At 55.9% G+C, this 23,283-nt stretch overlaps 1 protein-coding gene and 1 long non-coding RNA gene across 3 annotated transcripts; one reads left to right on the forward strand and one right to left on the reverse strand.

Moving 5' to 3' along the window:
- On the forward strand, positions 82-6,365 carry ST6GALNAC2 (ST6 N-acetylgalactosaminide alpha-2,6-sialyltransferase 2). Of its 2 annotated transcripts, none has more exons than XM_021415022.1 (10): positions 82-367; positions 2,431-2,523; positions 2,617-2,674; positions 2,981-3,155; positions 3,966-4,131; positions 4,213-4,351; positions 4,619-4,722; positions 4,808-4,891; positions 5,309-5,408; positions 5,507-6,365. In XM_021415022.1, the coding sequence occupies exons 1-10, from the start codon at positions 243-245 to the stop codon at positions 5,672-5,674; spliced, it is 1,212 nt and encodes a 403-aa protein (XP_021270697.1). In that variant the 5' UTR covers positions 82-242; the 3' UTR covers positions 5,675-6,365. The 2 variants fall into 2 exon arrangements, with proteins under 2 accessions (XP_021270697.1, XP_021270696.1); XM_021415021.1 differs by having other exon boundaries at positions 84-367; positions 2,614-2,674.
- On the reverse strand, positions 7,530-10,865 carry LOC110407378. Its single transcript, XR_002443872.1, has 5 exons — positions 10,791-10,865; positions 10,103-10,209; positions 9,004-9,093; positions 8,246-8,335; positions 7,530-7,613 (listed from the first exon to the last, which is right to left on the reverse strand). It is a non-coding gene; the product is annotated as an uncharacterized LOC110407378 (long non-coding RNA).

Consider the following 23,283-nt stretch of genomic DNA (forward strand, 5'->3'; position numbering starts at 1 on the left):
AGCAAAAGCGGCTCAAAACTGCTTTTTTTTTTTTTTTTTTTCCCCTCAGCGAGTCTGAACCAGTCCGCCCAGTGCCTCCTCCCTCCGGCTCACACCCTCCTTCCTCCCACCGCTCCTCGGGAACATCCAGCATCCAACGTCCGTCCGTCCGTCCGTCCCGGCTGCGGAGCCCCGCCGCGCTCGGATCCACGCGGAACGCGGACCCACCCGCGGGTCGGAACCGCTCTACTCGGAGCGCAGCGATGGGGTTCCCCCGCTGGAAGCGTTTCTGCGTGATGCTCCTCGCAGCCTTCACCTCGTCCCTTCTGCTCTACGGCCACTACTACGCTACGGTGGAGCTGCGCAGCGGCCCGAGGGTCGTGGCCAGGTACGGGGGATGCGTGGGGGGCGGATTTAGGGGCTGCTCAGCCCCTCCGTGCCCGCTTTGTTCGCTGTTTGAGGGGTTCCCCCACTCCCCTTTGGGTCCCGTATGGGGCTGCCCGGAGGGGACTTGGGGGCTGCGGGGGTCGCCACGTGGGCTCGGGGTGCGGGATCAGAGCAACGCCAGCAGGGGGGGGAGTGGGGGGGGGGGCTGACCCCACACCGCAGCAGCAAGCGCAGGGCACGGCCGCCCGCAGCCCGCTTGGGGCTGCTCGCAAACTCCCAGACTCCAGCAATGGGCATCTCTCCCTTTCCTTTCCCTTCAGCCTTCCCCTGATTCCCCCCCCCCCTCCTCCCGGCTCTGGTGCTGGGCTGGGTGCTGGGCAGCCCCGGATGCACGGCTGCGAGCGTAGGGAGAATGCATGCGGTGCTACGGGACGGAGCGGGGACTGTGCGGGATCAGAGCCGGTCCTGCACAGGGGGAACAGGGCGCAGGCAGGTTTGCTCTGCGATGCAGCAGGGCGGGCTGCCCTGGGCTCCTGGGGCTGCGTTTCCCCCAGCGGGAGCTCCGCGCTCCCATCGCAGCCCTCCAGGTGCCCGGGCTCGGCTCGTGGCGGGGTGCGGAGCTGCTCCTGCGGCGCTGGGTGCACTCGAGAGGGGAAGCTGAGCCCCGCGAGGTCTCCAAAGCTCTCCTGGGATCGTTCCCATTGGCTTTAATCCCGACGCCAAAGCGCGGCTCGCGTCCCGTTGGCTCTGATTCCCCGCGTTTGCAAACACCGCCCCGTAATCTCTGCTTGTCCCTCCGAAATACGAACCCGGAGCCATCAGCGCTGCCCTGGCGGCTGATACGGGGCTGAGCTGGGAGTGAAATCCGCAGGTGCAGCGCTCCTCGCTGCTAAACACGAGCGTGGGGGGACGTTCTGGGCTTCTCCTCCCGTCGGGGCAGTAGGGGCGGGTGCTGCGTTTTGGGCAGCACAGCGTGCACGGCGTCTCCACGTGCTGCGGCCCGGTGGGGGCACGCAGGGGTCGGGAGGGCGCTGAGCCCCGAGCACAGAGCTCTGCCCATCCCCAGCGTCCCACCTGAGCTCTGTGCTGCGGAGGAGGCCCCACACTCAGCCCTTTGCAGTGGGATGGAGCAGACGCTGCTGTTTCAGCCACCTCCAATGGCTCTGGCACTGTCTGGCTCAGATAGAGCGTGTGCTCTCCCATTTATTTTCTGGAAATGGAGGGTGACTGCAGAGCAGAGAGGTCACACCGATGAGTGCTCATGCTGGGAGAGAACACGCCTCGGCTCAGCTCACGGTGCCCAGCATTGCTCCTTTCCCCAGAGCCCCATTGTGCATCGATGGATCCAGGGGGGCTGTCACCTTCTGGGGCAGCCGAGCATCGCTGGGCTCGGGGACACCACATCCCAGGGGGTGCTGGGCAGCAGCTGTGCCACAAAGAGCTGGCACCAGGCGGGGGATGGCTGCAGTATCATTGGGTGGGGTGTGAGCATCAGTTCTGGGCATGGAGCTGATGGAGAGGAGATGTCCTTCCTCTGCAGTAGGGAACAGCGGAGGAAACCCAACACTCGCTGCGTGGGAGGAGGCAGAACCGTGCTCCCCACCTGCTCTACCTGTCCCTGAGATCCCGTAACAAGGAGCCCTTGTCTGCTCCACAATGCCCCGCTTTGCTGGGAGCACCTGCTGCTCTGAAGGGCCCTTCTGTGCGGGGAGGAATAAATGGGAGCCTGTTCCCCACAGGTGGGCTCCCACCTCCTGCCCGGCCCTGAGCTGCCCTGGGGGCACCCATGGGGCTCTGAGCCCCCGAAGGTGCAGAGTCCATCCCGCAGTGGATGGTGGTGGAGGTATGGGTGTAGGAGGGATTTTGTTCCCCTTTTTCATGTGGGGCACAGTGCTGCATCTCCAGGCGTGAGGTGGCACTGATGTGGGGCATCAGGGCATTCCCCAGCCACTCCCACACCCCCCCACAGAGCCCTCATAGCCCCATTGTTTCCCCAGTTCAGTGATGGGATGGGGGTGTTGGGGTGGGGCTCGGTGTCACCCCCCCCCTGCTGTTCCCTTGTAGCCTGCTGCAGCCAGAGCCGCTGCTCCTGGTCCCTCCAGACACCTCACACCCAGACCACAGCCAGCAGCGGGACCTTGGAGAGACTGTGAAGAGGTAACTGGGGGGAGAGGGGGGGTGCGTGCTGACCCCAGTGTGTGGGGGAGCCCCCCAGCCCCTCTCACTGCTGCATTTGTCCCTTTCTAGCAGGGAGTTCTTCTCCCAACTGACCTCAGAGCTGGAGAAGGCCAAACCCAGCGGAAAGCAGGTGACAATCAGAACGCAGTTGTCCCTGGTGCTGTGTCCCCTGGGCCACCAGCCTGTCCCCACATTGAGGGGCTGCTCCTGCGAGCCGGGGCTGTCCCTGTGCTCCATCCGGGTGCCTGGGGTAGGAGGTGCCACATCCTTCTCCATAAGCCCCGATCCTTCAGCACCTCGAGGGGATGGGTTCTGCATTTGGGAAACAGAAGCAGCCAGAAAGGAGCAGCTCTGTCCCTGGCTCTGACTTCCCCCTGGTGCCTGTTGGGGTTTCCCAGTTTCTCCAGGCTCAGTGCTGACCGTGCTCCCCCCGCAGCTCACCCTGTGCCCCCGCTCGGTGGTGGCCACGGCGAAGGCAGACCCCACGTTTGGGGAGCTCTTCCAATTTGACATCCCGGTGCTGATGTGGGACCGACACTTCAACCCCGAGACGTGGGACAGGCTGAAGGAGCGACGCGTCCCATACGGCTGGCAGGGCTTGTCTCACGCAGGTATGGGGCTTGGGGGGGCTCAAAGGGACGCCGACAGAAGGGGCCAGAGATGGAGAAACCCCACAGCGGAGCCGGGGACCTCGGTCTGTTCCCACTCCCGGGGAGCGGGGTGGCGGGAGCAGCTTTGCAAATGCCACTTGCAGCATCTTGTGACATTTTCCCCAAATAAAAGCTGCAGTGTGTGCATGATGATGAACTGGGGCGCGGAGGACCTCGGACAACCCGCTCCATTGTTGCCGATGGAGATTGTTTCCCTTCCAAGCCCAAACCTACTCTCTGCTCTCCCCGGCAGGGAAGTGATGGGGATGGGGGGAGCAAGGCGGGGGCGGTTGCAAGGAGGCATTGTCTGCAGGGGAAGCGGCCGGCGCCGGCATCCCACGGGGCTGGGGCTGTCCGGATGTATCCCTGTGCCTTGCACGGCATCGGGCGGCTACTGTGGGGAGTGTGGTCAGTAACATGGGGCTGGGAGAGGAGATTGCTTCTCCCAAAGAGCGGTGCTGCAGTGCCACAGGCTGCCCAGGGAGGTGGTGGTGTCACCATCCCTGGAGGTGTCCTGGAACCGTGGCGGTGTGGCACTGAGGGATGTGGTCAGCGGAGATGGGTTGGGGTCGGAGCCACCGATCCCAGAGGCCTTTTCCAACCGTAGTGATGCTGTGGCTCTTCCCACCTGAGGTCCGCCCATCCCACCTGCAGACCCCTCCATAGGGATGCTATGCTCGCAGCCGTGCTCTGGTGCACCCTGTCCGCGCACACTTGCTCGAAGCGCTCGCAGCAGTGCTGACACACACCTTCCCCTTCTCCTCCACCCAGCTGTCGGCAGCGCCCTGCGTCTCCTTAACGCCTCCGCCAACACGCAGCTCTTCGACCGCGACCGCTTCCCCGGGGCCTGCGTCCGCTGCGCCGTGGTGGGCAACGGGGGAATCCTCAACGGCTCGCGGCAGGGCCGGGCCATTGACGCGCACGACCTGGTCTTCAGGTGGGGCCAGGAGGGCACGGTGGGGCCGTTGGGTACTGGGGAGCAGCCAGCCCTAGACGTTGCCCCGTGGTGACCCCGCAGGCTCAACGGGGCCATCATCAAAGGCTTTGAGGAAGACGTCGGGACGAAGATCTCGTTCTATGGCTTCACGGTGAACACCATGAAGAACTCGCTCATTGCCTACGAGGAGTACGGCTTCACCCAGATACCCCAGGGCAAGGTGAGACCCCGAGGGCACGTCAGGGTGCCCAGCCCTCGGAACGGGCTGCCAGGGAGGTGGTGGGGTCACCATCCATGGAGGCATCTGAGAAAAGGCTGGGTGTCACATCGAGTGACAGGGTTTAGGGGTATGGCGGTGATGGGCTGATGGTTGCACTGGGTGATCTTAATGGTCCTTCCAAGCGTAACGATTCTATGGAGTCGTCCCCTGAGGCTTCTCCAAGCTTCAGGAGCCTCAGTCCTCACTGTGCCCGTGTCCCCGCTGCAGGACCTGAAGTACATCTTCATCCCCTCGGACGCGCGCGACTACGTCATGCTGAGCTCGGCCATTCAGGGCAGCCCGGTCCCCGAGGGCTTGGACAAGGGTGACGAGTGAGTGACCGTGGTGAGCGCACCAGTGGACCACGACGTGCCACCCCCGCCCCTAGTGACACGAGTTCTCCTCTCCCTGCTGCAGGCCGTGGAAGTATTTTGGACTGGAGGCATCCGCGGAGAAGTTCAAGCTGCTGCATCCTGATTTCTTGCATTACCTGACAGCCAGGTGAGGACGAGGAGGCAGATTTCCCCCCTGCCAGCCCCGTTCATTGCAGCGCTGGTGGGGAGACTTGTACAGTCTTGCTGCGTTCACCTGGCTCTCCATTTCATAGCCAGTTTTGAACTGGTCTAACAGGAGCAGAGGGAAGGTACAAAGAGATTTGGGTTTGTTCCTCTGTGTTTCATGCAAACCAGCGCCTGGGTTGGGGCAATTTAAAACGGTGGGGAGGTGCGTTGTAAGCAGCTGGCAGAGAATGAGTTGAACCTTAGTAGCAGACATCAGAGAATCCGCATATTCGCCCTTCTGAACGCCACGAGAGGCCACGTTTCGTTGGGTGCCCTGCCTCACTGGCCCATGACACCGCAGTTTGGCGGCGGGGTCTCGGTGCCGTGCCCCCCTCCCAGCACTGCCTGTGCTCGGCAGGTTCCTGAGGTCGGAGCTCCTGGACATGCAGTACGGCCACCTCTACATGCCCAGCACTGGGGCGCTCATGCTGCTGACGGCGCTGCACACCTGCGACCAGGTGAGGGGACGCCTTGGCCCGGCGCGTGGGGGGGGGGGGGATCTCCCACCCTGAGCCCATCACCATCCTCCTCCTGCCCCTGTCCCATCGCCCCACAGGTCAGCGCCTACGGGTTCATCACGGCCAACTACGAGCAGTTCTCCGACCATTACTACGAGCCGGAGAAGAAGCCGCTGGTGTTCTACGCCAACCACGACATGCTGCTGGAGGCAGAGCTGTGGAGGAGCTTGCACCGGGCGGGGATCATGGAGCTGTACCAGCGGTGAGGGCAGCGCGGTCCCGCTGCAAGGACCCTCGATGCAGCACGGAAGCGGTTCTCCTCTTTCCTGAAGGCCTCCTCCTGCCCCCGGAGGGCTCCGCCAAACCCGCAGGCCAGGCTGAGGAGCAGGGCCAGGAGCTGACAGCAGAGCAAAGGCGGTGGTGCAGGGCGAGCCGAGGCTGGCAGGGAAATGCCGCGACTCCTCAGGGCCCTCCAGCAGCTCGCTTGTGGCTCTGCGAGACTGAGCGTGGCCTTGGGGCACCGAGGGGCACCTCTGCACCTGGCTGTGACCTCCTGGTGCCATGAGAACGTCTGTGGGGCGGCAGCAGCCCCTGGGAAGCACGGCATTCATCTGCAGGGGGTCAAGGTGGTGCTGGAAGGGGATGCTGGAGAAGCACACATCTGACAGACCTCGCTGCTTGGAACTTCCTGGAGATTTACAGCCTGTCCTGGGTGTGAAGCCGCGCCAGGTGGGCTGCAGAACCTGCAGGGCAAAGCTACCAACAGGAAGAAAAGGAATCCCAAAGGGAGGTGGTCTTGAACCCTCCAGCCATCCCGTGTAATCCAGCGCTGCTGCAGTGGCGTGGTGGAGGCTCCTCCAGCTCGCGGTGCTTGGAGGGCTGACACCACGCAGCGGAGGGAGTGGTGTGATCTGAAACTTTCCCATTTTGTATAATTAGAGGAACATTGAGTCATTATTTTCTTCTATGCCTGGTTTCGTGCAGGGGGTGGGGTGGACAAAGCATCCTGCCTCCTGTCGTAGGGGAGCTGTAGCATGCAACGCTTCGATTTGGGAATGGCAGATAGCCCAGGTGAAGGGTGGGAGGGGGGTTCCAGGGCAGGGACGCTGCTGGTGCCCGAGCATGGCACTGGTGCCACCAGCATGAGGGGCGGAGGCTGCACCGGGCTCGCCGGGCACTTGGAGAGCAGCCTCTTCCCACCTTGGATGCCATTTGCTGTGCGTCAGCTGGGAGGGTGGAGGGGGCAATTGCTTGCAGAGATGGGAGATAACCGGGCCAGGAGCCAGGGAACCTCGCGCTCCCCTCTGGCTCCATCTCCCTTTGTGACAAAGCTGAGCTCGGCTCCTTCAACCTCCTTCAGATGTAATCTCCAGAGGAGCCCCGCTGGCGTTCTCAGGTAAGCCTCCCATTAAGCTTTGTTCATGTCAGACACCGCACAATGCTACCAGGCAGCCTGTTACGCGTGTTTCTACACGCAGTCCCTCAGCAGAACCTCTTCCACGACAACACGCCCGATTCTCGCGTCACCTAAAAGACAGAGCACTGAAAGCTCCTCAGTCCAAGCGCTGAGTGCAGCCCTGTGGCTTTAAACACAGTCACCAGGGGCACCGTGACACGCGGGCCAGAAAGAAGAGCTTCTAAAAACGAATGCTGCCGCAGCGTGGCACCTCACCAGGAACCCCCACCCAGCTCCCAGGGCCAGAACCGTGCGAGCAAACCAGAACCTGCTGCGCTCACACACAGCTTCCCTGCTTTAAAATGGAAGGCTTTCTTCCTTCCAGCCCTGGAGTCAGACATCCCCCAGTTCATTACCTCAGCAGACCAGGAACCTGATGGCTACTCTGCTGCCTGTCACTGCTCCCTTATCTTTGAGCTCCTAAGGTGCCCACAAGCACTGGCTCTTCCAGCAGCCCCAGTCAGCCATGGTTAGTCAGCTACTGTGCACTGCACCTCCTCAACTTTAGGCATTTTTCTGTGGAAGACAGTGAAGTCTGAAGACTGTACAATGGAAGGAGGAAGCTCACAGGTGCTATTATTTCAGAAGGCATTTCAACTTGAAATCCTTTCTACTCACTCAAAGTCGTTTCTGTTTAACTAGATACCCAAAAAAGACTCTGACTCTCAAGATTTTCAATAATTTTATTCTGGAACAGAAGACTGCAGGGAACCACTTGTTCCTTCATCCAGACAGCTGCAGACCAGGTCCTAGTGGAAAACAGGGTCAGAGCAGAAGCAAGCATCAGCTGAAAAGTTCCCAGTGATGTGCATTATTTAATCAAGAGTACATAGCTCTCTCGTAAGAACAAAAGTACTCTTAAGAGATGAGTGCCAGTACCACAGTTCACAGAAGCTTGGGCTTCAGAGCTCCAAAAACCTGCCCCCCTCAACAAAGCCAAGGGCACCAGTACCCAAATCCTCTTTGGTCTTACAGGGACCTTACCTGCAACACAGCTCTAGCAGCCAATGAGCAGAAAAGGAGATGCCTGCAGTTATATGCAAGTGCCCATTTTATATTGCTCCAAATGAAGCAGTATCGTTTGTGAGACCCATCCCAGGCTGCTCCTCCTGCTGCTGCTTCTAGAGCTGGGAGCCATGGCAGAACAATGCTGTAACACCTTCCTCAGCAAGTCTGCTTTTAATGAATTCCTGTCCCTCTCTATTCTCCAAACAGCTTTTCCTTTTCCCATTTATCCTCAAGCTGCCTCTTTGCTTTTTTCCCCTTGCTCCTTGGAAGCCCAAAGCCCCACGTGCTTCTCCTTGTGACTGCTTTTTGGAACGTATCTGTATTGACAGAGCCGCCGGTTGCAGTCACATCCCCTCCCTTTCTGTATACCAACCTTTATTTCCTACGGAAGCGTGCTGTCGTCAAGTCTGCTGGTTCAGCCCCTCAGTGCACAGTTCTGATCTTCTACAAACAGACATGAGTTCTGTTAAATAAAGCACGGAGCTATTTAGCAGAATGCAGCTGTCAGCCACCTGGAGACAAAGTGCGCTGACAGGGTGTGTATTCAGTGACTGTGCAAGATTACAATGCGTTTATCTGCCCTCCAAATGTGCTCCACTGTTTGGACAGGCAACTTAAAAGCTCTTCATCGCTGTAGAACTAAACCGTACTTATAACAGCAGCCCATGTTTACTATTATAGTCCCTGCACTGAACACAGCCCAGGCACATGGAAAAGTGCTTGTGCTGCAGCAATGCATCACAACTGCAGGAGGAAAGGGGACAGGTGCTGCTCCTTGCCCTCCTCGTGGGCACCTGCATCACTTCTGTCTCTGCAAGATGCAGAACTGCTGAGGGGAAGAAATACACGAGCCTCAGTGGACGATTGTTTCTCCCTCACAGCTGAGCTGTCAGACAGGGATAACAGCACATCACCGGCTCAGCTTCTCCCCTGCCCTCGTCCACATCAACTCCCCACGTCCTACGGAATAAAAGACAGCAAAGAGGCCCCAAGGCAGCGAGGCCTGTGAGCTGTGCTCTTCCCAGGAACCACTCAAAGATTAGGCATTCTCGTCAGCAGATGAGTCACACTGCCTCCAGTTTTGGCACACAGAAATGTAAGATTAACAGAAACACTCAAGGATTCTCTTACCAGTTGGAGGTCCAACTTCACAGCTGCCTTCTCGCCAAAGCTGTCTCTGGGGGACCGTATAACCCCAGGGTTCTGCGCGGTATTTTCCTCCTAAATACAAGTTGCATTGAACACTGTTAGCAACAACCCTTCAAGCTGAGTTTGTCCTGCCTTTGTTTTTCCTCCACCCCTTCTGACAAAAACCAGCACCAAGCCACAAAGCAAGAACTGGACAAGTTTTCCTTTTCTAAGATCAGCAATTTTTGTCTTAAACTCAGCATAGCAGAAACCTGCCCCTCAGAAACAAAGGAGCGTGTTTGCCAGTGAGCTGTTTCACTCGAGACAAGAAACTCTGGGAGGCAGATGCTATTTAAATCCTTGCTTAGAAAAAAATACTAACTTAGAGGCTTTGGTGCTTTATACCTTTTTATGCTGTTCACGCAGGCTGCTACTTCTGATCACACAGAAATACCTTATACAACTCTTCCAGAGAAGAAGAATCCACTCATCTGAGATATGTTATCTATGAGATTTATCTTGGAAAATGCATTCAAGCAGATGTTGAAAAGATGTATCTGTTCTGGAGAAAGATTCTCCGGTGTCCCTTCCAGGGTGACCTTCTGGTGTACATGAGCTGCTCCCAGCAACCCGATGCGAGTTTAAAACCATCCCAGCACCTCCAGATAAGCACACAGACCAATTATCCTTTCACTAGGTCTACTTCTGTGACAAACACACTTATGAGATGAGCTGTGACTCCACAATGAGCTGTCATCCAATCTACTTCTAATCTCCTCTACTCTTGCTCATCTCCAACAATGCTGACAACCAGGTGCTCTGCAGGGCATCAACCACATTAAAACTCCCATTCATTGTGTGCTGCCTCTCAGCTTGCGCTACATGGCAGGGAAGGGCTGCACACTCAGATGGCAACTGCAACAAAGCCACAGCCTTGATTGACTTAATTACATTAATCAAGCCATTAGGCTTTTATACCTCCTCCCAGCAGCCCCAGGGGCCCAGAAGGATATCACCTGACACAGCAGAGCAAGTCTGAACTCTGTAACGCAGCAACAGAACAAAACTGGAGTAGGAGGAGCTAGGTGCCACTGGTTCTCACCTTTGTGCTGCTGGTGCAGGCTTACTACGAGTCCAGTGAAATACTCAGCCTCCCGGGGAGGTGAGTGCAAAGGGTATTTTTTCCCTTACTGGACAACATGCTGCCACCTGAAAGAGTGGAGAGATAAGAGTTAATCCGCGTAACAAACCGTCCTTCTACTTTCTTGCCCTGGATGCTGAGCCTCAGAGTCGAGCTTCCACAGAGGAACGTTTCGTTTCGGCCAGGGATAACTATCTCATCACTAGCTCAGCCGAAGCCTGGACCACGCGGCCGCCCCGGAGCCGCAGCCCCAGCGAGGTGACGGCGGGCAGCAATGCCCCCTGGCGGCCGGGATCGGGCAGCGCGGCCCCGGCTCTCTGCACGGCCTCTGCGCTAAGCCGAACCCACCGCGGTGTTAAGCACACCCCAGGGCCCCGCGGCGGAGGAATCGTTGCATATCAAGCGCACCGGCCCGGCCTAGGTCCCCCCCCAGAGGGTTAGGTGGGCGAGGCCGCGTCCCCTCAGCAGGCCTCACCGAGGGGGGGGGAGGGAGGAACACTGCGTCCCTGCAAGAAGACACGGAGGCATCGCCCACTGTAAGCGGCCGTGATGGTGCACGAGAGCCCCCCGCCCGTGTTCGTGCCGTCCCCGCGCCCCCCGGAGCCGCCGCGACCGCGGATTGCTGACGATGGCGCTGCGCCCGACTCACCAGCACCACCCGCACCGCCGCCATGTCGTCGTGGAGACAGGAAGCACGGGCTGCGCGCGCCCACCGCGCCCGCCAAGTCTCGCGAGAGGGAGAGAGAAAGGGCGCGCGGGGGCTGCCGGGAATTGTAGTGCAGTGCGGTGCCGTGTAGCCGCGGCCTTGTGCCGTGTTGGAGCCCGCAGTGTCAGGGGGCTTTTGTTACAGGACCCTGAGCGGGCCCAGTCCTTCTGCTGTCCTGGAGGTGCCAAATAAGAGAAAGATGGGAAAAAAACAAATGTGTGCAACTCCTCACCAGGGTGAGGCCTGGTTCCTCCAGAGGCGCTCTGTCAGCCGCAGCCACCTGTCAGGCCTAGCAGTGCAGGCCGCAGGTGAGGCCGTGCTGCTCCGCAGTGCCCTGTGCCAGGCTGGATGCCAGGGTTTGGCACTATCACACTGCTCCAAACCGTTCTCTGTTTGCTGGGGAGGCACATGCACGGCCACAGAGTGCTCCAAAGGGCTGAGCAAGCATGAGCTCATGCAGGAAGGGGCACTTCAAAAGGACTAATTAACTGGAGGTTGGGGTTAGTCAGTAGTTAATGTGTGAGCTGTGCTTTGGGTGTGTGATGCTGGCAGCGTGTGCCATGAAAGCTGTGGGATCCTTTGTAGCTCGTGAGCAGTAGTGCAGCAGAAGCAAAGCGAGGGAAGATAGGACTTTGCAACGTCCTTTTGTTGGTCCCAAAGCTTTGCCCAACCTTGTGAGGGAAAGCACCAGGAAATGGAGATTGAACAAACCTGAGTCTGAAAGAGGAGAAAGCTGAGTACGGATAGAAACCCAATATGTAACAGGTGTCACCCTGAGAGGTCTGAGAGTGGGGGATGTGCTTCCTTGGGGTGTTCAGATCGAAGGCTCATTCCTTGAACATAAAGGTGCCTGGTTCTCCACAGCAAAGCTTATACTGGTGTCTTACAGCATGACAACTATCTTTCTGACCTGTGAACAACGCGCAGCCCTGTCCCAGGGAGCTGCACTACCAAGGAGCCTGGTGTCTGCCCCTGGGCCCCCTCAGGTGGCAGCAGGATGGCCAGGAGCTGCTGCCTATGTGGGAGGCCCTCTCCGGGCACAGCACTCGAGTTCCCAGGGACAGGCAGTGTGGAGTTGTGTTTATTTTTAATGCCTGGATACTCCTGGCCTTGTTCCTATTTTAGAACCTGATTCTTTCCAGAGCGTGGATTTAACCTGACTGGTAAGTTCTTTGCTTTCCAGAATGGCTCATGTTGCTTCCTAAAGTCTCTTTTAAAATGTCAATAGGCTGCAAGAATCACTTTATTACAGTGAGACAAAAAGGCTGCAAAGAGACACCAGTGTGCTATTAGAAATAAGCTGCTTCCCCTATTAAGTGTCTGCCCAGGAAGCCTTCTCCAGCCCTCTCTGTTTTCCAGTAGCTGCAGAAAACCTCATGAGCTGCCCAGGCAAGGAGCACAGAGTGAGCATCCGATGAGCCCTGTGTCCTGGCTCATTGCACGAGAGCTTCAATGTCCCCCTGCCCTATAAGAGCCTTCTGGAAAGAAAAGTGAGATACAGGAAGGCAGTAATTAACACAGCCTTCATTGCATCTGCCTTTCGTTTGTGAAGATGTGGCTGGCAGCCTGCCTGCCTGCTCCTGCTTTCCAGAGAAGCAAATACGTAAAACTCGGCAACTAGAATTAGCCTTTTAGATCCCTGAGGGACATCAAGTTTTAAAATAAAGCAGCTGAAATCATGGCTTGTGCAGTGTTCAGATTATAGAAGGAGTGAACATTCTTAATTGTAGCGTGGATGATGCTCACACCACAAAGTAGCTGTCTACTTATGCTTATAGATGGATGAGCTCAGCCAGGGGCAGACTCAGCAAGTTAATAGCTCAGGAGAATGGCATGAGCCAAGTGTGCAGTAGTCTGGCTGTATTTATTCATGATTGCAGTGCATAAATAATGTTTACAAGGGTATTTTGGAGGCAGAACAAAGACTCTGGGTGAGGAGAAGTGGTCATTGCTTCACCCATGCTCATACTCTTAACTTTGCCTGTGTGACTTGATCAGGTTTTCTTAGCTCTTCCCTTTAGAGGGCGATCCTGCCACACACATCTTCAGCGTGCAAACTTCGCTTGGGAGCTGCAGTGTGAGGCGAAGCCGCCCAGAGGTCAGCAGAACATGGTGGCTCTCCTGGAGCTCTGCAAACCTACGGATGGGAAGGGAGCTACAGTCTGGTCTGGGCAGTTCTGGTTGGATGTGTTCTGCTTCCTCAGGCAGTTGCCAAGCTGTTCCCAGAGGTAATTTGGAGTAATTTTGGTAGATTTCCTGTGGCTGATCTCCGTTAATTATGGTGGTTTCTTCCTCCAGTCTTTTAAAGGACTTCTATTTTTGTTGAGCTAATAGAGAAAGCTATTAAAAGGGCACGGTGGTCTTCTATTTCTTGGGAGCAGCCCCAAAATGATTACTTCTTCCTACCAGCTGATCCAGAGTGGATTACTTCCTCTAGCAAATCATGCACTAGAGTAAGGCCCCACCCTTCTGCTTTCTGGAGGTTTTTTATTTCTGTCCTGCAGAGCCACAGCATTACCCTCTACAAAGAAGTGTGGGCACTGCTGTGGAGTATGTGGTTATCCCTAGATCAGAGAACAGGAAAAGGGGCAGAATATGTGATAGAGAAGGGAAGGGAGGAAAACTAAACAGAAATAATGCCAGAACCCCTTTAACTTCTGCAGGGCTTTGATCCCACGCTTTATTTGAAGGACAAGGTCTCCTCTCAGTTTCCCACCCCCTTCCCCTGCTAGCTGCCTCATAACACCCTCTGGGGAGCAGCTCTCTGTACTTAGTGATAGCAGCTTGATTCCCCTCTGCCTTCCAGCAGTTCCACTCTGCAGACAGGGTTCCCAAAGCCCAGAGAAACAAAGCATCCATTGATTCAGAGCTGCCCTGCTGTGGTTATCATCTTCGACATATGGCCCGGGGAAGCAACTGGGGTATTTGAGCATGTTAAGAAGCTCGTCCCCTATTGCTAATTGTGTCTGGCAGGCACCAACCCCCTGCATGGCTGAAGTGCACAAAGCATGAGGAGAAGCCGAGGAGCTGGATGGATGCTTGGCCCTGCTCTGTGTGCTGCATGCACAGCAGTGCACAAAGAGTAGTCCCCTGCGGTACAGCTGGAGATCGCTTGCTGGTAATTCAGGTGCCAGACTTGTAAGGGAAAAAGATCTGTAGTGTTAAGAAAAGCCTGCCAAGAGGTCCCAACGCCTGGTGCCTGCTGCCTCAAGTCAGTCCCAAGCAATACAAGAAAGTCTCTCTGGAGCTCAAGAGCAGACAGAAACAACATATTCCCATGCAGAACAAGGCATGCTGCAAACAAAACATCCTTCCCTTCCCTGGTAGCAAAGCTCAGGCCTCCATTTAATGTTAAATATATACTTGAACCCATTCATCCAAGCTACTAAAACAGAATTTTAGCAGCCTCAGAAATGCTCTGCTTTGTACAAAGAATGGTAAGAGCTTAATCCTTACAGAATGCCTATGAAAAGAAGGGATGGCCTTTCTGGGAGCATGGCAGTATCTGCAGCAGGGCCGTGGTATGGACTCCTCCAGGTGGAGAAAGAAAAAGGTTCCCTTTCCTTGGTGGTGCTGAGCAGCAGAAGTAGTGGTAGCTTCAGCCACTCAGCCCAGAATGGGCATGATTTCCCTCCCAGCTTCCCTCCACTGTCCTTCCCACTTCTTCCCCCTTTCCTCAAGTGAGTTTTGAGCACGGTGCAACAAAATCAGTCTCCATGTGCTGTCCCAGCTCAATCAGCAGTTGCCGGGAGATGACCTTGCTTTGAGTAGAGAGATGGATCCTCTCTATTTTCTGCATCAGCCTCGGAGATTAAAGGCATGGAAAGCAGAAAGGGAGTGAACTGATACAAAAATATCTAGGCACTAATGAGGAAATTCTCAGGTCTTCTTTTAATACAAGCAGTGTTTCTGTTTGCCTGGATTACTCAGCCAACAGCCGTTGATTCAGTCAACCCAAACTGCGCTGTCACATAAGCGATATTTCATCTATCACTCTTAGAAGAAGTATGCTAGGCACGCACGGAGCAAACAAACATGTTCTTAGAAGTAATTAGCATGAACTGCACTGAGGTCAAGTGGTTCTGTTGGAGAACAATATGAATTCCCAGCATCTCCGTACTGAATACTGAAAGTGGAGGATTGCAGATGCCATATCTCTGGCTCACCTCTTGCTTCTCATTGTTCGCACCAGAGGAAGGAGATGATTGTTTTGAGGTATTTTCCAGAATACCATCTCTGCTGGTTTCATTGCTGAATGTGAAAGAATGCTTTTAAATCACAAAAGGTCTCATTATTTCCTGTCCTTTTAGGCCATTTTTTCTTGCCCTTTTGCAGGGGAAGCAGGCTAATGCTTCATTTGACTGCGTCCAAAGCGGTGAACTGAAGTCTGCCTGGATTACAGAGGGCAGTTGGTTAAAGACCTGTAACTATTCCTCCTGCTCCTTGTGAGAAGATCTGCTGGAGGGAGCCTAGATGCAGAGGATTAGAGTGGGAGCTACCCAGACCATGAAGACAAAGTGGATCCAGGATATCCTTCCCAAATGGATGCGTAAGGAGGGGTGCAGAAGCAGAGTGCTTGCATGACACATGTTTCAGCACTCTTCTGGCCACCCACCATTTAGGGATGGGATCGTCAAGAGCCAGATGTCAGTTCTGTGCGTCCGTGGATGGGTTTTCTCTAGAATGGAGATTCCAAGAACCTGTCTGGTGCCTCTGTGGACCTGTAACACCCATTCCCTCCTGCAGGGAAGACTTGCACAGGTCTGCCTGTGCTTTGTTAGGAACTAGATTCCTTTTTTTTTTTTGCCTGCTGTAGTTCTGTCTGCGTGGCCCCAAGCTCTTGTATGGGAGGAGGTCACAACTGGTCCTCCCTACCACTCTGCATGTCCAGCAGGACTTAGGGACCTACTTAACTTCCTCTTCTCTTCATGCTCTCAAGGCTGATGGCTTCGGGACAGATCAAAGCACGAGGGTAGCATTGTTTTAAACCACCAGTTTCCTGTATAGTGCGATCTATCCACTTACAGATGGCTTTTATGGTCTCCAAAGCCTCTCATGGATTAGCCCATGGCTGACTGTATAAACACTGTCTCTATCCCACATCCTGCTTCCACAGCATGCTTCATGCTTCTCTGTCCTTTCTTTCAGTTCAAACATCCTGCAGAATCCTCCAGCTCTTCTTGACAGCGTTCCCTGCTCCCTTCCCCCCTGCCAGGTTGCAAGTACAACTCCAACAGCCCCCAAATTCTTGGAGAGCTGCCCACAAAAGACAGAGATCCATGCGCCTTTCTTCCCGAATTAACCACCAGCACGTGTGTCGCTGCTCTGCTCTTGACCCCACGCCTTTGCTGTTGCATAAAGGTTGGTCTGCCTTCAGCCAGCTCTCCTCCTGCACATTCCTAGTGCTCTCCTTTCTCCCCTCAGCTGTCATCTCGAGCAGCCTGGCTGCTGAAGGCAGTGGGCGGGTGAGCACACACCACAGGAGATGGCTGATCTCCCGTAGCACTTCTGCTCGGGGATGCGCTCAGCCATGCCAGCGTTCTCCTCCACCTCTCCCCGCTGCATGAGGGGCACAAAGCCCCGCTTCATCTGGGGGCTGAGGAGGAGCTGTGGGGAGAGCAGCAGACCAGGGACTGGTGCTCCTGCCTAAGCAGGAAGATGTGGGGTGGCCCTTCTGGTAAAGGCATGGCGGAGGCTTGTAAAGGGCTGCCTGGGACACTGAGGGGCGGTGACGTCTCAAACCGCAGCACCTGATTTCCCAGAAGTTGTGTTTGTGGTGCTGCTGACTTGGAGCAGCTGGAAAGAAAGTAAAGACACTCTCCCCCTCCCAAATCATTATTTAAACAGTATAAAGTTCTCTGTAAATGTTTAAAACAACAACAGGATTGGGAGGGGAAGGAGGAAAGGCAAACAAGTTTGCTGTTTGAGCTTTGCAGAAACAGATCTTAATTTTTTGGCAGGGTTCACCTTGCCCAGAAGATCCAGCTGCCAGCACACTTCAGGAGGCTCCAAATTCATTATCACTTCTCTAACATCTCCCTCCAAGAGCCTGCAGTTTGGCACGGGCAGTGCCTTTGATGTCGGGGCTTAGCCAGCGCCTCGTGCTGTAGGATCCCAGTTCATTGCTGGGGCATTTCTGCTCGGGATCAGTGGTGTGAGCACTCCCAGAGATGCTTTTCTTTCCCAGCCCTGAGGTTCATGGTTGGTGAAACTCAGCAGGAGCTGGGGAGCTCAGTGGAGTGTCGTGCCTGCAGGGGAGTGGGGCAGGAACCAGGGGCAGGATTTGGGGACTCCCAGTTCCCAGCCCATTGCCTCTCCTTCCTCATCTGCATCAGTAGCACTGCCAGCACCTGGTGCGTTAACACAGCAGAAACCTTAGGTAATCTCTGAATACACAGCTGGCAACATTAATTCAGCTTCTCACAGTTGAAAGGTGAGAGCTGCATCTTGGCTGGGCTCCAGGCTGAGGGGGACTTGGTGGGGATCTGAAGCCCTGGGTACAGAGGGTTTGCTGGAGACCAGTGGCTGTTCTCCAGATCCCAAACCCTGGAGCATCTGCCCCCATGTGGATCCCAGGGAAAGGGGCTGTTCTTCTCAGCATGAGGTAGAGCTTGGGCTGAGAAAAAGAGGTTGTGTCCTTGGTGGGGTGACCTATGAGAACAAGGTCCCCAGGGAGCAGAGAAGGACAGTGCTCCCCACCAACCTGATGTCTCAGCTGGCCACCAGCCCCCATCAGGGCTCATTGCTGCCTGGTCCCACCTGCTTTGCTCCTGCCCAGATCCTGCAAGCTGCAGGGTATATAGCATCTCAGCACCCAGAGCTGAGTGTCACTGCTCGTCCTTGGCTGGTGTGCACAGCCTGTGTGGCTATAGAAATAGGCTGTGCTTGCTTCCTAATATCTGTATTCCTGCTTCAGCTGCTTGGTCTGGTGCTGAGTTACAGCATGAAGATGCTGTTGTGGAGAGGCCCCACTGCCCACTGGCGGTTTTCAGAAGCTGAACTTGCTGCTGTGACTCCTATATCTGTGTGCAGGTCTTGCAGTGAGGGTGCCCGTGATGTTTCCTCGAGCTGCTGGCCCCAGGCTGCTGCTGATCCTGCTCCCTGTCCCCCCTCCCCGCATTCCCTGTCCAAGCAGCTCACCATTGCCCCAGGCAGCACTAGGTGAGCTCCTCCGGGGGTCTCCTTTACACTTCCAACTTCAGCCAGCTCCGTGCAGAACCTCCACCGAGATAAAAGAGCGACGCAGTGTGAAACCTTCCTCCTCTTCAGCAGATGGTGTTTGCGGCAGTGGACGTTTCCTGCGTTGTTGTAACAGAACGGCCCGCTCTAGCCAAGAAGCGGAAGGGGAAGCTGCAGTCTGGTCTTGCTGAGACTGCCTTGCTCTGCAGACCTGACCTGAGATCCTGGATCACAAGTGATCTCTTGCTTTCTCAAGTATTGGACGTTTTTTCCCCCCTTTTTTTTCTCCATATTCAACCCAAGAGCTGAAGAGCTGCCATGCCTTGCTGCAGCCAGCAGCTCCCGTCACTGCAGCACTCACAGCAGCCTCCTGGGGCTCAGTGACCGCAGATGTGCTGTGTGATGCAACGTGAACTTCACATCACCTTCACGGAAAGACCGAAACGCATCTAAACTGGAGCTCACCCGGTGTCACTGCCTCAGGCGGAACGGAGCAGTGCGACATCTGTCCTAGCTGTGAACCTCCAGCCTGAAAAGCCTCACGGCTGGAGAAACGGTGCCCTGACTGAGCGAGCTGCAGTGGGAGTTCTCAGCTGGTGTTGCTCCTGCGTGGGTTGGTCTGAGCAGCTCTGGCTGGATGGTACACCGAGCAGGGGCAGCTGCACGGCCGTCGGGCTCAGTGCTGTGGGACCAGGCTGAGACTGCTGAGTGCTGCAGTGGGTGCATTGGAGACAAATCTCAGTCAGGGGAGGAAGGAAATTCATATGGTCCCGCTGCCTCCCTGGAGGCAGCACTGCGACTGTGCCCTGGAGTGCAGCTCCCTGACTGCATCAGCTCCCTGAGCAGCTCTGCTCCTTCTCCTCCCAGCAGCCAGAAAATGCCTACATCAGCTTTTACCTTCCGATGGAAACCAGCTGAGCCACAGTAATAGGGAGTGACCCACGGGCTGCTGCAGGCTCTGTCCCACGCCCAGGTAATTCTGGGTGTATGAACCCCTGTGGGAAGGGGGCTGCGTTCCCCTGCCAGCTCTGCAAGGTCAGACAGAGCTCAGCCCGTGCCGTGCTCTGCACACCCTTCCTTGCCCCTCTTACTTCGGTAGCACCAGGCTGCCTCACAGCCCTGCTGAGCCCTGCCAAGCCACAAAAGGCCTTTCACAAACAGCCGTGTGTCAGCTCTCCGTGTCCCCTATCAGCACCATCTACGTGACTTCTTCCTACCCAGTAGCGACAGGCACAGCAAGCCCGGGCAGGTAGCAGGACATGGGGCAGCTGGAGGTGGATGCTGGGGGTTCAGCCAGAGTGCACTCCTTCCTGCAGTGCTCTGCCTTCAGCTAAGGAAGGGATCTTTCTTTAGCTCCTCTTCTCCTCCGCCTTTCAAAGCGATGCCGTATGGATGCTATCATGGAGTTCATTAGTCCCTGTCGGAGCCCCCTCCCTGGAGGGGACGGGTTTTGCTGCAGCTGAGCTCTGGTGGTTTTTCTCTTGGGGTTTCGAGAGGTTTCATTCCACCCATGAGAAGTGCCAGGCATCGGGGGAAGATTTGTTTCTTGGCAGCTGTTCCCGTTTTGCTCTAGAAAACAGATGCTGTGCTAGGAATGCACCGTGACTAAAATTCCTCTGGGCTGCTCAGGTCAAATAGCAGCAACGGGGAAAGCAGGGGGCAGGGGAGCAGCGCTGCTCAGCACAGAGCGAGCTGAGGGCCGAGCCTAAAGCTGGGGATGAGCATTTCTAGGGAGCGGGGGCTCAGCGTTGGCTCGCACTTGGCTCTGCCCGTGCCTGTTCCAAGGAGCTGCAGAGCCTGGTGGTGTCAGCTCTTGGTTCTGTGACAGTGTCTGACCTCTGGGACACGGAGCACGCTACCTCCGTTCGTTCTGCAGAGGGCTCGGGGAAGCTTTCGGGATCAGAAGTTTAAACAAGGGCTGTGATGGGTGGTGACAGCTTGAGGAAAACACAAACGGTGAAAGGTATCGGTGCTGTCAGGGAACATGACAGGCAAGTTCACAGCCCTCGCAGGCCTTTGGCTTCCTGTTTTCTCCTGCCGGGAAAGCAATCCTGCGTGGTGACAGCCGCAGGTGACCCTGCAGCGGGGGAGCAGAGCTGGGGATGCTGAGAGCCACAGGCCCCGTGGGGTGAGGCATGCAGGCAGCCCCAGGCAGCCCTGCCCTCCCCGGGTGGAGGTGGTCAGCACGGTGTGGACGCTCCAGCCCCTCGATGCGACTGCAAAATGGGTCACCCCATCAAAACAGACCTCTCCTTGTTCCCAAGCTAAAAGAAGGGGCTGTGTGATAGAGAACCTGCAGCTGGTCTCTCTGATCTCCCACCAGCGTCTGCATTAACTGACAGCACAGTGACTTCCTTGATGCTTGGCAATTTTTTTCCATGCACGCATCCAGCTAATCAATTAAGTTTCTCAGCAGCTTCCTCCAGCATTCAGGCTTGGAGGGTGGAAGGAATTTGTTATTCTAGGCACTGTAGGAGAGGCATGAACTGTACTAAAAGCAAATTGGTTGCGCTTTCCAAGCACTGATGCTTCTCACTCCCAGCTCAGGGGTCTGGTCCTGCTCCCACCACCTTGGCCGGAGCTGGGGATGGGGATGGTCTGTGTCTATCTCAGCTCTGGGGACACTCCAGGTCTCCAGAAGCTACACAACCCTCCTGGTCCATGGCATTCAACCCCATCCAGGGAGCTGGGGAGGTTGGTTTGTCCCTTAACTCAGCCCTCCGCTGAATAAACATCCTCCCTGGATGCTCTTTTCCAATCACTTGTTTGTTTTCCCTTCTTCTTTTCCTTCTCCTGTGCTTCTGCTTGTTCCCTGCCCTGCCCAGCCGTGCTCCTCCACGTGTTCTGTGACTTGTCCCCATCCATCCTGTGAACCCGGGGCTCTGGGGGCTGCAGGGTGCAGGCCGGATGGGCGGAGGCACTGAGAAATTTGGGGTGACCTCAGGAAGACAGACGGACGGATGAGAGGAACCTCATCTCCTGCCAACTCGGCTACACCCTGCTAGTGGGAATGGGGATGTTTTGTGCGTGTTTAGCAATGTGAGAGGCTGAAGCATGACAGCAGCAGGGGTCAGGAGGGCTGCAGGGTTTGTTAGGAGTGCGGCCAGTGGGGTGATGCTCCTTGCTCCCCATGAGACCTGTTGGGATCCGCACACGCATCCTCTCAGGCCAAGCAAAACTTGCATTGTGCTGCTGGCCTTTGGCTTGTGGCCTGCTCACGGCTGGGGTCCAGCTGGGCTGGGAGCATTCCCTGCTCCTGGGCTTCCCCATGGGCTCGTCACCCCGGCAGCATCCTGCTGAGAGGACAAGGGGGAATTGGGTTGGGAGAACAACTTGTGCTCACGGAGAATTCTCTTCATCAGCCAGAGGATTTCAGCCACCTCCATGCCTGTTCCCTGCAGCTACCTGGTGCCAAAGGATTGCATCCGCGTGATAAATCCCATTGCGTTTCTGCTCAGGAAGTAATTTGGTGAACCAGGAAAGAGAACGTTCCTCGCTACCAGTCTTCTTTCCAAGCAATTGCACAACACTGCTCCGGGGTTAGCAAACTGCAGACATCTGGGAGCAATCGATGCTGTTTAGGCTCTGAGAAAGCATAGGAGAAAGTTAGAAGGAAGCAACTTGAAAGCTCAGCATTGTTAAAAGCAGTCTGGAAGCCCTGGAAATTCACATGAGGGCAATGCCTACAAAGAGCCAGGAGGCAGAAGGAATGAGAAGGACAACGGGAAAGGCAGCCGCCACGGGAGCCTTGGAAATGGTTGAAGATTTGGGGAGCCACATCTTCTGTGACTGTCTGCCCCCCAGCATCCCCATAAATGAGAAACCGCATAAGCCTCGCGCTATTATTGCTACGGAGCATTAAAGTCTCTCATTTAGGATAAACATTCTCATCTCCAGCAGAGCATGAATAACATTAAATGAGATAGTTAAAATGTTTCAGGCCAATTATAGCCCCGGTGTAAGTTCGGTAGAGTTGCACCAGGGATTAATTTGATGCGGAGAGCTCTGCCTCCTGTTCCGAGCCGGGATTCCAGTGCGGGTAATTACATCCTGCCTCTGCGCTTCCTCTGCAGTTTTAATTGGGTTGAATGGACCAAATCCGCAGCAAGTGTAAATCTATGTAATTGAGCTCTCTCTGGAGAGGAACCCTGCTGCTTTACACCCTCCAATCTGGGCCAGCGCTCTTCCCTTCCTCCCTGCCGGGCTCCAGCTGCCCAGGGCTGGCTGCCACCCCATGAAGGGCTCCCACTCTGCCCTTGGCTGAAAGTCAACAGTTTCCCAAGCTGCCACGGACAGCCCAGAGCCCAACCCCTGCACTGGTGCAGGTGAGGCCCGCAGGGTCCCAGTCTGCTTTTGGGTGCGCTGTGCCTTCTGCTGGGAAACAGCCCCATTAAGCGGCCTCCTCCCCATCGCCTGCCCTCGTCCCATCCCGGATCCAGGCTCCAGCACACAGAGCAGGCAGCTGGACCGTCTCCCTCTCCCACTTCCCAGCCCGCTGAGTAAATCAGCAGTAATGAGGGACATTTGACCCTCTCTTTCCCCGAACTGCCTCAAGAAGCATTTTTGTTCCATGAGGTACTTAAGAAGCTTGAAGTTCTTTCCCCCTCCTGCTTCTATTGTAGCTTTGCTTTCCTTATTTTTGTTTGTTTGTTTTTCTCTCCTAGAAAAGGACGAGTTACGGGATGCAAGGAACCTTCAGGATGCCTTGGGAGCAGAGGGGATGCAGCCAGTTTGGGTCCTGTCTCATTTGGTCCAGCAGAAGATCGCATGTGCAATCAGAGCTGGGAAAGTGCTCCTGCTGGCTGTCATTAGGGATGTCATTGTGTTATCTCACGGAGCTGGAGCCTATACAGAGCCATACGTCCTCCGTAGCCAATTGTGCACGGAGGCGATGGGAGAGGGAAGGGCGCTGGGAACGTTCTCCCTCGCACATTTCCAGGACGTTCTGCTGCTGTGTGGTCCCTTTCCCTTCTCACGGATAAATGATGAAAGCAGGCAGCCAGCGAGACCCCGGGGAGCTGCACAGCGCAGCCCAAGGCTTTGCCTCCAGCAAGGCTGTGTGGGGCTGCGGGTCCTCACCCCCAGCTGGGCTCAGCTCACTGCTCCACCTCCCATTTGGTTTCTCCCGAAGTGTGTTTTCAGGAGGTGGAGATGTCCCAACCCTCCCTTCCTCCCCAGTGGTAGCGCATCTCCTTGGAGGGGCCACGAGGGCTGTCACTGCCAGTCCTGCTTTTCTCGTAAAGCACGGGGAGCTTTT

Source organism: Numida meleagris, chromosome 17 (assembly GCF_002078875.1).
Source record: "Numida meleagris isolate 19003 breed g44 Domestic line chromosome 17, NumMel1.0, whole genome shotgun sequence".
Classification (NCBI taxonomy): domain Eukaryota; kingdom Metazoa; phylum Chordata; class Aves; order Galliformes; family Numididae; genus Numida; species Numida meleagris.